At 51.3% G+C, this 14,945-nt stretch overlaps 1 protein-coding gene across 2 annotated transcripts in view; it reads right to left on the reverse strand.

The window, feature by feature from the left end:
* Window positions 1-8,854: 8,854 nt before the first annotated feature.
* Window positions 8,855-14,945, reverse strand: part of Clip2 (CAP-Gly domain containing linker protein 2) — a 65,760-nt gene continuing 59,669 nt past the window's right edge. For both annotated transcript variants that reach the window (XM_052753944.1, XM_052753943.1), the window contains 4 exons: window positions 13,220-13,379; window positions 11,858-12,043; window positions 11,488-11,550; window positions 8,855-10,226 (listed from right to left, as the gene is read on the reverse strand). In XM_052753944.1, the coding sequence (XP_052609904.1) occupies window positions 10,215-10,226; window positions 11,488-11,550; window positions 11,858-12,043; window positions 13,220-13,379 (421 nt within the window). In that variant the 3' untranslated portion in view covers window positions 8,855-10,214. The remainder of the gene's footprint in view (window positions 10,227-11,487; window positions 11,551-11,857; window positions 12,044-13,219; window positions 13,380-14,945) is intronic.

The raw sequence follows: 14,945 nt of genomic DNA on the forward strand, positions 1-14,945 counted from the left end.
TTTATTTATTATTTAGTGTATGTATTCATGCAAGTGTGCACTGTACATGTAATTGCACATGTGTGTACATGCACACAGAGGCCAGAGGTTTGTCCTCAGGTATCTTTCTTGATCACTCTCCACCTTAATTCTAGAGACAGGGGCTCATTGATTGGATAGGCTGGCTGACCATTGATCACCCCAAACCCTCCCGTCTCCACCTCTCCAGAAATGGGATTACAAGTGCATGCCATCATGTCTGATTTTTTAAAAATTTATTTATTATGTATACAGTGGCCTCCCTGCATGTATGCCAGCATGTCAGAAGAGGACACCAGATCTCATTACAGATGGTTGTGAGCCACCATGTGGCTGCTGGGAATTGAACTCAGGACCTCTGGAAGAGCAGTGGTTAAGTGCTCTTAACCTCTGAGCCATCTCTCCAGCCCCCTGAATTTTTTCACGTGGGTCCTGGAGATTGACCTCAGGTCCCTATGCATGCAGACAAAGCAGCCTACTACTGACTAAACCACCTCCCCAGCCTTCATTTTTGTTTAATTTTGAGACAGGGTCTTGCCATCCCTGCCTGGTCTCAAACTTATGATTCTCCTGCTTTGCCCTCCTGGGTGCTGGGTCTCTGAATTCTTCCAGAACTGATTGGCAGTGGGAACATCAGCAGATCTTGTTCCCAAAGATGAAAGGCAAAACCATTGGCTGAGGAACACACCACCCCAGGAATAGATGGGGTGCTGCTGGGTGATGGCTAAAGGCTGTGGAATGTCTCTGGGGAGTGCCGAGAACGCTCTAGAATCATGGTGATAAGTGTACATCTTGTGATTTGTAACAAAATCCTTTGAATCGTATACTTCCGATGGGTGAATGTGTGAGGTGTGTGAATTATCTCAAACAAAACGTAGGTGCCTTTGTTCTGATTTGTTGTTTTAGGCAGGAAGCTGGGGTAGCCCAGACTGACCTCCAACTCTTGCTAGGAAGCTGAAGATGACCTTGAATTTCTGATCCCCGCCTCAACAGATTACAGGTGTATACCACCATCCTGGTGTCTGCGGCAGTGGGGATGGAACCCGGGGCTTTGTGCACACCGGGCAAAAGGCTCTTCCAACTGAGCTACAGCTGCGGCCCCAGGAATTTTCTTTCCATAGTGAAAAGTAGTTCAGATGAAAGAAAGAAGAGCCGTGCCAGCAAGATGGAAAGTGAGAACCGCAAAGGGCTGAAGTCTGAGTCCCGATCAACACACACAGAGGTAAAATTAGAAGCCAGGAAGAAGGGACTTGAAAGTTCCTCTTGCCAGATAAAAGTGGAGAGATTTAAAATAACGATAAAATTAAGTGACAGATGAAAATGATTCCAGAAGATAGGAGATCAAAGCCCGGAGCTTGGATTAAAAGATTTTTTTTCTTTTTAAACTATCAACGTTAAAGATTCAGGCGAGGTCTAATTGGATGCAGGAGGCCACCCAGGAGGTGAAGTCTTGGGGGAGTCAGCCTGAGGGTGGGGTGGGGGTGGGGGTTGCATGTTTGTTTTCTAAACATGATAGAAGCTAAAAGGTAAGAGGTCTGAAAAAAAAAAAAAAAAAAAAACCTGCCTCAAAGGATGAAAGCTTCCAGCCCAGAGCTGGAAGATTCTAGAAAAGAAAGGACAGAGAAGCCAGGTGGGATGGCACACACCTGTTATCTCAGCACTTGGGATGTGGAGGCAGGAGGATCAAGGATTTCAGGTTACTCTTGGAGTTGAGGCCAGCCTGGGATGAGTGAGATTCTGTCTCAAAAACAAAACCAAAAACAAACAAAGAAAAAACTCCCCCCGGAAAAAAAAAAAAAAAGAAAAAGAAAAAGAAAAAAAAAAGAAAAACTCAAAATCAAAACCAAAAACAATGAAACAGCAAGAGAGACAGAGACAGAGACAGAGAGAGAGAGAGAGAGAGAGAGAGAGAGAGAGAGAGAGAGAGAGAGAGAGAGACACACACACACACACACACACACACACACACACAGAGATCTGATACCTCTTTAGTACACAAACACTGGACTGAGAGGAGCCGGGCCCGCAGGCGGCGGTCAGCGGCACAGCCTGTGGACATGAACTTGGTGTTAGATGGGAAGAAGGTCTGTGACACACACACCGTACTCGACGCTGTGCACCAGACGACGACGACCAGGACAGAAGATTCTAAGTGTTCGTGTTTGCACCGCCCAAACGTGATTGACACGTGCAACCACACATACGCTGACTGGCTCCATGCAACCACTCTGCAAGGCAGACCTGTGCCCAGCTGTCCTGTTGTACACGAGAAATCCGTGTGACGTTTGTTTCACTTTTTCGTGGTGTTGTTTGTTTTTCAAGACAGGGTTTCTCTGTGTAGCCCTGGCTGTCCTGGAACTCACTCTGTAGACCAGGCCGGCCTCCAGCTCAGAGATCCACCTGCCTCTGCCTCCCGAGTACTAGGATTAAAGGTGTGCACCATCGCTGCCTGGCTAAGACTTTTGGTTTTTAATTGAAAAACAAAACAGGGCTCTGGAGAAATGGCTCAGTGCTCAACAGCGCTTGCTGTTGGCTCACCAAGCACCTGTAACTCCAGCTCTACGGGATCTGGCGCCCTCTTCTGGCCTCTGTAGGCAACCACATGCATGTGGCATACAAACAAAATAAACCCTGCCGCTGGAGAGATGGCTTGCTGGTTAAGAGCTCATACTGCTCTTGCAGAGGACCTGAGTTCAATACCCAGCACCCACGTTGGGCCGCTCAGAACTACTTGTAATTCTACCTCGGGGGGGGGGGACGGATTTCTGATCTCCCTGGCTTCTGCAGGCATTGACACTCATGTGCACACAAACACACAATAAAAAAACAAGCACGTAAATCTTCAGAAAATAGAGTAAATCAGAGCTAGAGAGATGGCTCAGTGGTTAAGAGCACTAGAGGAAGAGGCCTCCGAGGCTTATAGCTGTCTATAACTCCAGTTCTAGGGATCTGGCACCTTTTTGCCTCTGTGGACACCAGGAATACATGCAGTACAAGCACATACACATAATCCCAGCACTTGGGAGGCAGAGGCAGGAGGATCTCTGTGAATTCGAGGCCAGACTGGTCTACAGAGCGAGATCCAGGACAGCCGGGGCTGTTACACAGAGAAAGCCTGTCTTGAAAAACAAACAAATTAAGAGAGAGAGAGAGAGAGAGAGAGAGAGAGAGAGAGAGAGAGAGAGAGAGAGAAAGGACTTATGAGCTACAGTACAGTTAATTGAACAATGGCTGGGTATGAACAGAAAATCCAAGAATCCAGTAGTTGCTCAGTCCACAAGGCTGGATGTCTCAGCTGGTCATCAGGAGATTCTGGAATCTAATGTCAGCCAAGGAACGGACTTGCTAACAAAGCAAGAGAAAGCAGGCAAAGAGCAAAAGCTTCCTCCTGTGTCCTTAGATATAGGCTTCCAGCTAAAAGTGCAGCTCAGATAAAAGGTGTGTCTTTTCTCAGCTCAAAGGATCTGGATTAAAAGTACGTCTTCCTTCTTCAAGATCCAGGTTAATGCCGGGCGGTGGTGGTACATGCCTTTAATCCCAGCACCCAGGAGGCAGAGGCAGGTGGATCTCTGTGAGTTCGAGGCCAGCCTGGTCTACAGAGTGAGTTCCAGGACAGCCAAAGCTACACAGAGAAACCTTGTCTGAAAACAAACAAATCCAGATTAAAGGTATGCCTTTTCCTACTTCAAATTAATCAAAAATCCCTTACAGGTGTACCTACATGTTTGGGTTTTAGTTGATTCTGGATGTAGTCAAGTTGATAACCAAGAACAGCCATCACACTGCAAGCATATGTAATATATAATATATATGTATAGATACATGTGTGCATATATGGATTTGTGTGTGTGTGTGGCATTGCGTGCATGTCTGTATGTGTAAGTGTCAATATGTACACACGTGTATACGAGTATTTGGTGTGTGGTTAATTATGAATATATGTGTTCACATATACTGTGTCAGTGGATGTCCATGTGTGTAGGTGTGTGTGTCCGTGTGAGTGTGTGAGGCATGTGCTTACGTGGAAAGGTTTCTCTGTAAGGCTTGAGCTAGAAACTGCGGCCCAGGCCGGAGTGGGTATGGAAAGAGGTTAGGACGGGATGGAGGGGTGACCTAATTTGCTTTCTGTTACTGTAATGAAACACTGACTAAAATAAAATTGGAGGCGGGGAGCTTATCTGGCTTACAGGTTACAGTTCATCGTCGGGGGAACCTGAGGCAGGAGCTGAAGGCAGGAATTAAAGCAGAGGGCACGGAGGAGTGCTGCCCACTGGCTTGCTTCCCCTGGCTCGCTCAGCTACCTTTCTTCTCTAGCCAGCCTCACCTGCCTAGGGATGGTACCACCCACAGTGAGCTGAGCCCTCAGACACCAACCAGCAACCCAGCCAACGGCCCCCCCAGACGCGATCACGGGACCGTCTGGTAGAGGCAACTCCTCAGCTGAGGTTTCCTCTTTCTAGGTGTGTCAAGTTGACAACTGCAGCTTTGACCGGGGGGGGGGGGGGGGGTGGTGGTGGGTGGGTGGGGAGCAGAAAGCAGTGGGTTCACTGTGGGGCAGGCGCGCGTGGACTGAGTGAGGCACGAGGAAAATGTCTCTAGTACCTGAACAGCCTGCGAATTCCAGGGCAGAGTGGTTCCAGCCAGGCAGAGGGAAGGGCAGCCACGGAGCCAGGGAAGGGGCTCTGAGGGTGACCCTGGGGACAGCGTGGGGACAGCAAGTCCTTCCTTCTGCTGTTACGTGAAAGGATGGGACGCCTTGCTCAGGGTTACAGAGAAAAGTCTAGAAGTATGCTGCCTTGATTCAGCAAGGACCTTGATGAAGACACTTTGAGTCACCCTCAGGGAGATTTGCTAGACAAGGAACTGGGGTGTAAGAAGGGGGGCGGGTGTCAGCCCAGGAGCATCAAGTCCTACCTGAAGGGGTCCCGGATATGGAACGCATGTTCCCTCTCTAGCTGGCTTCTGTTGATGGGTGGACAGATGGATACCCACACAGAGGTCTGAACCAAGAAGCCTGGTGGCTCCTGGGGACAGGGGACTCTAGGGTCAGGAGGGAGACACCAGGGGACTCTAGGGTCAGGAGGGAGACACCAGGGGACTCTAGGGTCAGGAGGGAGACACCTATGTCCTCCCTTTCCCGTGCTGGTTTGCCAATACTAAGCCTTCTGTGCTCCACAGAGAAGGGGCTGGACCAGAAGGTGCAAGAGCCGAGGGCGACACCTTGTGGTGAGGTCTGTGCATTACAGGCAAGACTATCTCTAAGTCTTGTAGACTATGCATACTTTGTATGTTTCCTGCTCCTCCTCTTCACTCACCTTTCTCATTTTTCTCTTCCTCCTCTGCCCCTTCCTCCTTCCCATCTTCTCTCTCCTCACTTCCCCTCCCTCCCCAACCTCCTCCGTCTCCCTTCTCTCTTTCTCCCCATCCTCTTCCCCATCTCCTTCTCTTCCTCTCCCTCCCTCATGCGACCCAGACTGACTAAATTTTCTGTGCAAGCTAGTGCCGACAACAGGCTGTGCCCTGCTGTGAGTTACTCAATCTTGGGTAAAACCGCTCTTTCGGGCTGTGTTTCACCCCCCAAGAGGCCCCATTTTATCACCATTTGAATCCATTTTGGGGGCAGATGCCGATGGTTCCTGAATGGATCTGCAGACACCATCATTCATCCAGCACCACCCAGGCAGCACAGACTAGCACGGGACTTATTCCTGGGAGCAGAAAGCCGGGTGTGGTGGTGCACGCCTTTGATCCCAACACTGAGAAGGCGAGGCAGGTAGATCTCTCTGTGAGTTCGAGGCCAGCCTGGTCTACGGAGTGAGTTCCAGGAAAGGCGCAAAGCTACACAGAGAAACCCTGTCTCGAAAAACAAAACAAAACAAAAAAAAAAGCAAAAAATGTATTTGTTTGTTTCAAAAAATATATTTTAAAAAATTTAATAAGGGTGCCACCCTTCAGGGTGAACAAAGACTGTAGGGATACATGGGTGCTTAAAATTCTTATTAGGAGCTGGATGTGGTGGCACACACCTTTAGTCCCAGCACTTGGGAGGAAGTGGCAGGCAGATCTCTGTGAGTTCGAGGCCAGCCTGGTCTACAGAGCTAGTTCCAGGACAGCCAGGGCTACACAGAGAAACCCTGCTTTGAAAAGAAACAGCAAAAAACTACCAGAAAAATAAGAGCCCAAGAACTCATCAGGCTCAGGCACACGAAGGAAAGGGTGTAACCCCCTCACCTGGAGCCCATAAAGTGATGGACACCAAGCACTACCGTGGCCGTGGCCCCACCCCTTCTTGTCATCTGATACCCAGTGTGTGTGTGAAGGACCAATATGCAGCTCTCCTGACTGGCCCTGGGGCCTCAGCTCAGCCCCCCCCTTCCCACCCCCGTCTCCATGACTGTGGACTAGGAAAGTGTTGAATGCTGTGAGCCGCCTAGGAAGAGCATGAAAGAGCCGTGCTGAGAGCTGTGGACTGTGGAGGTCCAGCTCAAGGGGTTTCAGAGGGGAACAATATTACCGCTGGGTTAGAGAACCATTCTTTTTTCTTTTTTTTTTTTTATTTTGGTTTTTTGAGACAGGGTTTCTCTGTGTCGTTTTGGTGCCCGTCCTGGATCTTGCTCTGTAGACCAAGCTGGCCTCGAACTCACAAAGATCTGCCTGCCTCTGCCTCCCAAGTGCTGGGATTAAAGATGTGCGCCACCACTGCCCGGCTAGAGAACCATTCTTGTGATAGTTCGGCAAAGACTGTGACTGCTTTCTGCCCTTGCCCTAAGACCCTGCCTGAGCCGAAACTGAGGAGTTTTGGATTCAATTTGTTGTCAGAGGTTTCAAGACGGCCTAATAGTGACTCTGTCCTGTGGTTATTAGTGATCACTCTAATGCATCAGGATTGTTATCCGGAAAACAAACTTAGAGGCAGGGGGCAGGAGGCGGGGGTGGGGGGTGGGGGAGTTTCTGTTTACCAGGAGCTATCCTAATCCTCCAGAAACCTCCCATAACCTCCCCACAAAGTCCAATTACCTCGGGAAGGGCACCTAGTTCCTGATCAACCCCACAGCCTGAATCAGCTCAGATCCCCACCTGCTGACTGTAATATTAATTCTGCCTGCTTTGCCATCATTTTGTTCTTCTCTCTGCTCCCCCACAAGTGATAGCCTTGTCAATTTGATCCCCAATAAATCTTTCTTTCCACACACAGAGTTTGGCAGTTTCTCCGTGCCATCACTTATGGGAAGTATGTAATTTGGTTTTACAGGGGGTTACAATTAAGAGGTTGCCCTGGAGTCTCAGAAGAGCCTTCGGAACTATGTTGAGACTGACGAACTATGGGGAACTTTTGAAGTTGGACTAACACGTTTTGCATTATAAAATGGCTACAAGTCTATGGGGTCCAGGGAGTGGAATGTGGTGGTTTGAATGTAAACAGCCCCCATAGGCTCATGTTTAAATATTTGGTCCCCAGTTGGTGGAACTGTTTGGGAAGGATTAGGAGGTGTGGCCTTGTTGGAGGAGATGTCACTGAGGGTGGGCTTTGAGGTTTCAAAAGCTCATGCTATTCTCAGTCAGGTCTCTTGCTCTCTGCCCATGCTTGTGGTTCAGATGTGAGCTCTCAGCCACTGCACCAGCACCATGCCCGCCTGCCGCCATGCTCCTCACCACGACAGTCATAGATGCGTGCTCTGAAACCGTAAGCCTCGCAAAATGCTTTATTCTGTAGGTTGCCTTGGTCACGGTGCATTGTCACAGCAACAGAAAAATGACTAGGACAGGACCTCAACTGAGAAAATGCCCCCAGCAGATTGCCCTGTAGGTAAGTCTGTGGGGCATTTTCTTAATGAATGATATGGAGGACCTAGCTTACTGGGGACAGTGCCACTCCTGGGCAGGTAATCCTGGTGTGTATAAGAAAGCAGGCTGAGCCAGGTGGTGCTGGCACATGTCTTTAATCCCAGCACTTGGGAGGCAGAGGCTGGTGGATCTCTGTGAGTTCAAGGCCAGTCTGGTCTACAAAACGAGATCCAGGATAGGAACCAAAACTACACAAGAGAAACCCTGTCTCGAAAAACAACAACAACAAAGAAAGAAAGGAAGGAAGGAAGGAAGGAAAAAAGAAAGAAGGAAGGCTGAGCAAACCGTGGAGAGCAAGCCAATAAGCAGCACCCCTCTATGGCTTCTGCTCCAATTCCTGTCTCCAGGTTCCTGCCCTGTTTGAGTTCCTGCCCTGACCTCTCAGTGACAGACTGTGATGTTGAACTGTAAGCTGAAATTAGCCCTTTCCTCCCCAAGTTGCTCATAGTGTTTTATTACAGCAATAGAAACCTATAATACCCACAGACTTTAAAAAATACACTTACTGGGCAGTGGTGGCACTCACCTTTAGTCCCACCACTCGGAGACAGAGCCAGGCGGATCTCTGTGAGTTCAAGGCCAGCCTGGTCTACAGAGCTAGTTCCAGAACAGCTAGGGCTGTTACATAGGGGAAACAACAAAAAAAAGCTTTTGTGTGTTTGTGCGTGTGTGCATGCATGCCTGTGTGTATGAGTGTGTGTGCATGAGCATGCATGCACACTCAAGTATGCATATGGACATGTGGAGGTCAGAGGACAAACCTGGGTGTTATTCCTTAGGGACATGGTCCACCTTCTTCAAATCCAGCCCCTCTAAAGCAACCCCACCACCTCCATTGACCCTTCACATCTGAGTAGAAGCTAGCTGGCAAAGCTAGGACCCAGTCCTGTCCCCAGGGTGTCCAAGACAGACGCAGGCCACAGCAGGAGTCCTGTACCTCAGTCACAAGCTTTATTGTCCGAACATGGACTCGCCACACTTCCACAATTCCACTGGGGGGGGGGGGGGGGCGGGGGCGGGTTACGGGAGGGGATGGCTGAGCCACAGCTGGGTGGCCCCACCAGGTAGGCTGAGGGGGCCTTCAAAGGCCAGTGCTTGTGGGGAAATGGCTTCTCGCACACCTACCCGGTGCAAGTCCACTCCAGGGTGGGGCTCAGCCCCTGCCGGTCCCTACTGTGGGAGCCTTTGGCCGTTAGTCCCTAATCCGTGAGCCGCTCGATTGTGCTGGAAAAAGCAATATTTGGCCCTGTAGTTAGACCACTAAAGCAGCAATTCTGGGCTCTAGGCTGCTGTTTGGTTAAAGGCGATGCTACCCAAAAGCCAACAGGAAGCAGAAAGGACGGTGGAGGGGCTAATTCAACTGCCCCCCAACGGGCAAGAGCGTGAGTGACACCTGCTGGTGCCCGGGTGGTGCTCACAGAGGCCACCTGGGCCATCCTTATGACTTACCATAGCTGTCACCCACTGGGAAGATTAGGAGCAGGGCCCTCCGTGGGTTGCTGGGGTCTTTGGAGTAACATGGCAGGGGCTCCCAGAAATAAAGGGGAACCAGTTCGACTTCTCTCTCTTTCCCCCACCCACCCCCAGCAAAACACCATCTGGATGCTTTGTTTAAAGAGTTTTGTACCTGTTCTTGCTTGGCTCCAAGCCCCAAGCGCCAGGCCTGGCTCAAGGTCAAAGGTGGGAGGAAGGATGGGTTTGTGTGCTCACCGAATACTGTAGCCGTCTGCTCGATGGTTTCCGGGCAGCAGGTAGGAGGTGAGTATGCATACTAGCTTGGTGTTGAGCAAGAAGGAGCCTGTCACCCCCAAATCTTCCCTGGCTAAAGAGGCCCACGGGACCTTGTACCGATGTGTACAAGAGGCTCGCACGTGGAGTCAAGAATGCCCTCCCTAGTTTCTGAAGACTGAAGCCCTTCTCAGTGTGAATGTGTCCAAGCAGGGGCCCTGCTGCACCCTTCAGAGGCCTGCAGGGGACCTGGGGACACCAAAGGAAAGGGGGGCAGGCAAGTACCCAGGTGCCCCAGACAAGCCTCAGAGCGGCCTGCGATAGCCAAGAGAGGCCTGACTGGATCGCTTCAGCCTCTGCAAATTCCAGAAGCGCCTTGGGACAAGAGAGGTTCTCCGGGGCCAGGCCCAGCTGTACCGCACTCTGTGGAAGGCCGTGTCTGTGGGAGCCTCCTGGTCCGGCAGGGGGTTCAGATGGGAATTGTCCACAGCTGTGAGGACAATACAAACATAGTCTTATCTCCAAGGAGACAGTTCTGGCTCCTGCCTGGAGGTGGAGCTGCTGGGAAGCCTGGCAGGGCTCTGGTGTGAATGGGGCCGGTCCATCCGTGGTGTTCCTTGGGGTCAGTGTTTGTCCTAGAGAGAACAAGGGTTTGATCATCAAGAGTCTTGAAGGACAAATGAGCAGATGGGGGGGGGACAAAGGGGAAGAGAGCATGCTGGGTAGAGGGGACAGCATGTGTCAAGGTCCTGTGGCAGGAAAAGCCTGGATTCTATAAGGAGATCCAAGAATCTTTGTGGATGATGGATCTGAAGAAATAAGAAGTAAGCCAGGTGGTGGTGGTGCACACCTTTAATCCCAGCACTCAGGAGGCAGAGCCAGGTGGATCTCTGTGAGTTCAAGGTCAGCCTGGTCTACAGAGTGAGAGCCAGGACAAGCACCAAAACTACACAGAGAAACCCTGTCTTGAAAACAAAACAAAACAAAACAAAAAAACAGACTCCAAACCTCAGTCTCCACATCTGGAAGTTATGATGACCATGTTTCTTACAAGGTTGCAGGAAAAACAAACCCTCACATGGTCTAGACAACAGTTCCCAGGGTGGCGGCTACTCTGCCAACCCAACCCTGCCAGCTGCCTTGCCCACAGCTACCTGGCTAGGGATGGATGGCCTTCAAGGTCCTTGTTCAAAGCCACTTGGAACAGCTGGAAGGTCAAGGAGCAAGCCGAGCTTGTCTCCACTCCAGCCTCACCTGCCTGGGTCACACCGCTAGCCGGGGACACGGATGCTCCTAGACCAGGTGCTAAGTCCCTCATGGGTGTTTGCAAAGATCTGGGTGGAGGCTGGGGGAAAGGTGGGAAACTGGGGCACTCTGTCTCCCAAAACCAAGGGCTGGGGTGTGGCTCAGTGGTAGAGCCCCTGCCTAGAGTCCCCCAGTGAGGGGCTGAGGTGTGGCTCAGTGGTAGAGCACCTGCCTAGAATCCCCCAGTGAGGGGCTGGGGTGTGGCTCAGTGGTAGAGCCTCTGCCTAGAATCCCCCAGTGAGGGGCTGGGGTGTGGCTCAGTGGTAGAGCACCTGCCTAGAATCCCCCAGTGAGGGGCTGGGGTGTGGCTCAGTGGTAGAGCACCTGCCTAGAGTCCCCCAGTGAGGGGCTGGGGTCGTGGTCAATGCTAAGGCACTGGGTTCCATTCCCAGAACCACAGAAAAAACAAAAACCCCCAAAAAGAAAAGCAGGGCCCATTCCTGGATGGGATAGACTAGTACTAGACTCTTCCTAAGCAAGCAACCCAACCCGCGCTGTTACAGGACACAAAGACACACACAAAGCATTCATGTCCCTTTGTATACTTAGTGACTTCGGAGGGTTTTCTCAGAGGCCTGCTGGCGCGCTCACCTCCTGTTTGTGGGCCTTCTCTGGCTGGTGGATGCCGTTGGCAGAACCGGAATTGCCGATGGTCTGTGAGGGATGGGGAGGGGAGGAGCCGCTGAGCAGGCGGCCAGGATGCAGTTCCACAGGTAACCACAAGGGGGAGCGGTGTTTCCCAATGGGACCAGCCAGGCTCAGAACCAAAGCCTTTTAGATGGGCTTTCCCAGGACAACACTGCTTGCTTCCTTTTCAGATTTGGGACTCCTAGGATGGGGCCACCCTCCTTCAGACTCGGGTCCCCAGCGTGGAGCCGCCTCCCGTTTGGGGCTGGGGTTCCTGGACTCGGCCACCCTCCTCTCGATGGGGGTTCCCGAGGCTGCAGCCGCGTGTGCTCACCGGAGTCCTGTCTGAGCAGCCCCTAAGAGCCTCCACCAGCCTCTCCACCTGCTGGGCCTGGTCCAGCGCGTCCCGCAGGGCATCCTCCGTGCTCACCAACTGGTGCTGCAACCGGAGCAGCTCGGGCGCCGAGGCCGGGTCAATGAGGGAGTAGCGTCTCTGCTCGGACAGGGACTTCTCCTTGTCCTGGAAGGGTGCAGGCGTGGGCGTGTGACCTGCCGGTGTGGCTGCTAACCGGAAACTCCTCAGGCCCCACCTCCCGCTTTACAAGGACCCCGCTCCCCAGACCTCCAGTTACAACGTCTCCAAGTCCTAGAATTTAAGATTTCCCTCCGCAGTCACACCAGAGTCCTTCTCTTCCCACTAAGCCACAGAGTCGTGACACCCAGGATTCCTCTCTCACTCCCAAGTCCATGTCACATTCCTCCTATCTGTCCCCGGCCCCTTATAAGTGTCTCCTCTCTCCCCACCATGACATACGATGGTCAGGGTCCACACTCTCCACTAAGCCCTCCCACTAAGCCATCCCAAGATGCACCCGGCCGGCCTAGCCTGCTCACTCCGCTTGCTCCACCCTGGGACTCCGGGCCAAGCTCAGAGCGTCTATGCAAATCTCACTGTGGCTCCAGGACCCATGCTCTTCATATGGCTTCCAGCTTTTCACTGCGTTCTTCCCAGCACAGGGCTGGTCCATCAGCCCGGAGCCCCAGGGTACAAATACAAACTCCCCCCTACCTGTATGGACCCCACATGGCTCTAGAAAGCCCAGCAGCACAGGACCTTGTTTCCTCCTGTGGCACAGAGCTGCACAGGCCAGACGTGGACGTGTGTGTGTGTGTGTGTGTGTGTGTGTGTGTGTGTGTGTGTGTGTGCCGGCACCTGGCCAGGCCAGACATAGGACCAGAATGCTAACAGGGCAGCTGGGCCCAATAACCACCATACCTAGGACCAGGTATGAAACTAGATGGAGTCCGTATGCCTAAAGAGATCTTTATTACAGAGTCTCATGTAGTCCAGGCTGGCCCCACTCACTCCTGAACAAGGAGCCCAGCTCCTGGCTTCTGGTTGGTTACCTCCCTGCATGGATTGTTTTTTTTTTTTTTACCCTCCACACATGACTGATTTTTGCGCTTTCAGCTCTGGTCAGACCAGGCTGTATGTGTCAGTGTAGCGGCATCTCTGGTTATGATGTCTAAAAAGGGGGGTCCTGGGGCCCCTCCAACTGCTCCGTGCTTGAGATCCTGGAGTTCCTGGATTTTCAGCCCCCTCTGTGACCCTGGGAGGTCACCAAGTCTCCTGGGCCTGGCAGCAGGCTAGCCACGGAACCCCTTACCCTGAGCCCCACCCCTGGCCTCCACATACCAGCCCCGTCAGCTTTTCACGCAGGCCCCGGATGTCGTCCTTCAATTTCTGTTCCTTTATCCGCCATTCGGCCTTGTGCACCTCACGGCTCAGGTCTCTCTCGGGCCCTGGCGAGTGGCGGTTGGCTTCCAGCAGCAACACCCTCAGCTCATTCAGACTCCTGAGGTGGGGCGGACAGTCAACAGAACCAGAGGCATCAGCCCTGCACCTCACCCCCACCATGCAGTAGGAGCCAGGTGCCTGGAGGCCCGTGGCCACCCATGACCACCAGGGGGCGCCAGCCACAAGGCAATGGTGCACCAGAGACCCGCTCGAAGGAAGTGGCATGAGTATGCCACACCCAAGAGGAACAGCATTTGGATGTAGGATGATCAGGTGGACCTGTCTGTACTTAAGAGTTTCGTTTGGGGGTTGGGGATTTAGCTCAATGGCAGAGTGCTTGCCTAGCAAGCGCAAGGCCCTGGGATCGGGCCTCAGCTCTGAATAAACAAAGAAAGAGTTTCGTTTGTTTTTTAAAGGTTTACTTGTTTTTGTTTTGTGTAAGGGTGTCTGGTCTTCGTGTATGTCTGTGGACCATGTGCACACTTGGTGTTCCCCGGGGCCAGAAGATGGTGTTGGATCTGCTGGAACTGGAGCCATAGATGTTTGTGAGCCACCATGTAGGTGTTGGGAATCAAACTGGTATCATCTGGAAGAGCAGCCACCTCCCTGGTCTCAGATTTTATTTTATTTTTTCCATTTTGTTTTGAGACTGGGTTTCATATAGTGTGGGCTGGCCTCCAACTCTATGTAGCACCTTGAATTCCTGACCCTCCTGCCTCCCCTTCCCAAGTTTGATGATTAGAGTCACAGGCATTATGTCTGATGTACATGGTGCTGGGCGTGGAATTCAGGGTGTTGTGCATGCCAGTCTGGCTCTCTACCCACGGAGCCACATCCCTCAGCCCCATGGTAATCTCTCAAATACTGGGATCATGGGTGCGCACCGCTGTGCTGGGCTGTCGGTCTGGGTTTAGAAATAAAATGAGAGAAGTATTTCAAAGTCAGAGGAGGGCTGGGGAGCTGGCTCAGTGGGTAAAGGCACTTGCCGCTAAGTTTGAGGACTTGAGGCCTTCACACACATTCTGTGTCACACACAACCTCCCACAGGCAAATAAATAAATAAAATGCAATTAAATTAAAAAAAAAGGGAAACAAAACAAAAAATAAACCTGAAAACCATTTTGCTGCTCACGATAGATGAGCTGGGCATGGCTCACCCCATAACCCTACCACGGGGAAGCTGAAGCTGGAGGATAGGGGGTTCAAGGCAAGCCTAGGGTATGCAGAGAAGCCTTATCTGAAGAAAAAAGCTGGGGCTGGGGAAACGGCTCGGTGGTTAAGAACACCAGCTGCTCTTTCAGAAGCCCTGAGTGTGATAATCAGTTCCAGTGACATCGCCTACAAATTTTGTAACTTAGTACCAACAAGGCAAAATAAAAGTACACTTTTTCAATTGTTAAAAAACAAAACAAAACAAAAAAAAATAATCAGTTCCATCCGTAACCCTAGATCCAGGGGATCTCATGCCCCCCTTCCAGCTTCCACAGGCACTGATTATTATTATTATTATTATTATTATTATTATTATTATTATTATTATTATTGTGATATTATTTATTTATTTGTTTACTTTAATTTTAGTTATGTTTTTAAAATATATTTCAAAAAATGTAGGAATTTGACA

Source organism: Peromyscus californicus, unplaced genomic scaffold (genome assembly GCF_007827085.1).
Source record: "Peromyscus californicus insignis strain IS unplaced genomic scaffold, ASM782708v3 Scaffold_2__1_contigs__length_46816999, whole genome shotgun sequence".
NCBI lineage: Eukaryota > Metazoa > Chordata > Mammalia > Rodentia > Cricetidae > Peromyscus > Peromyscus californicus.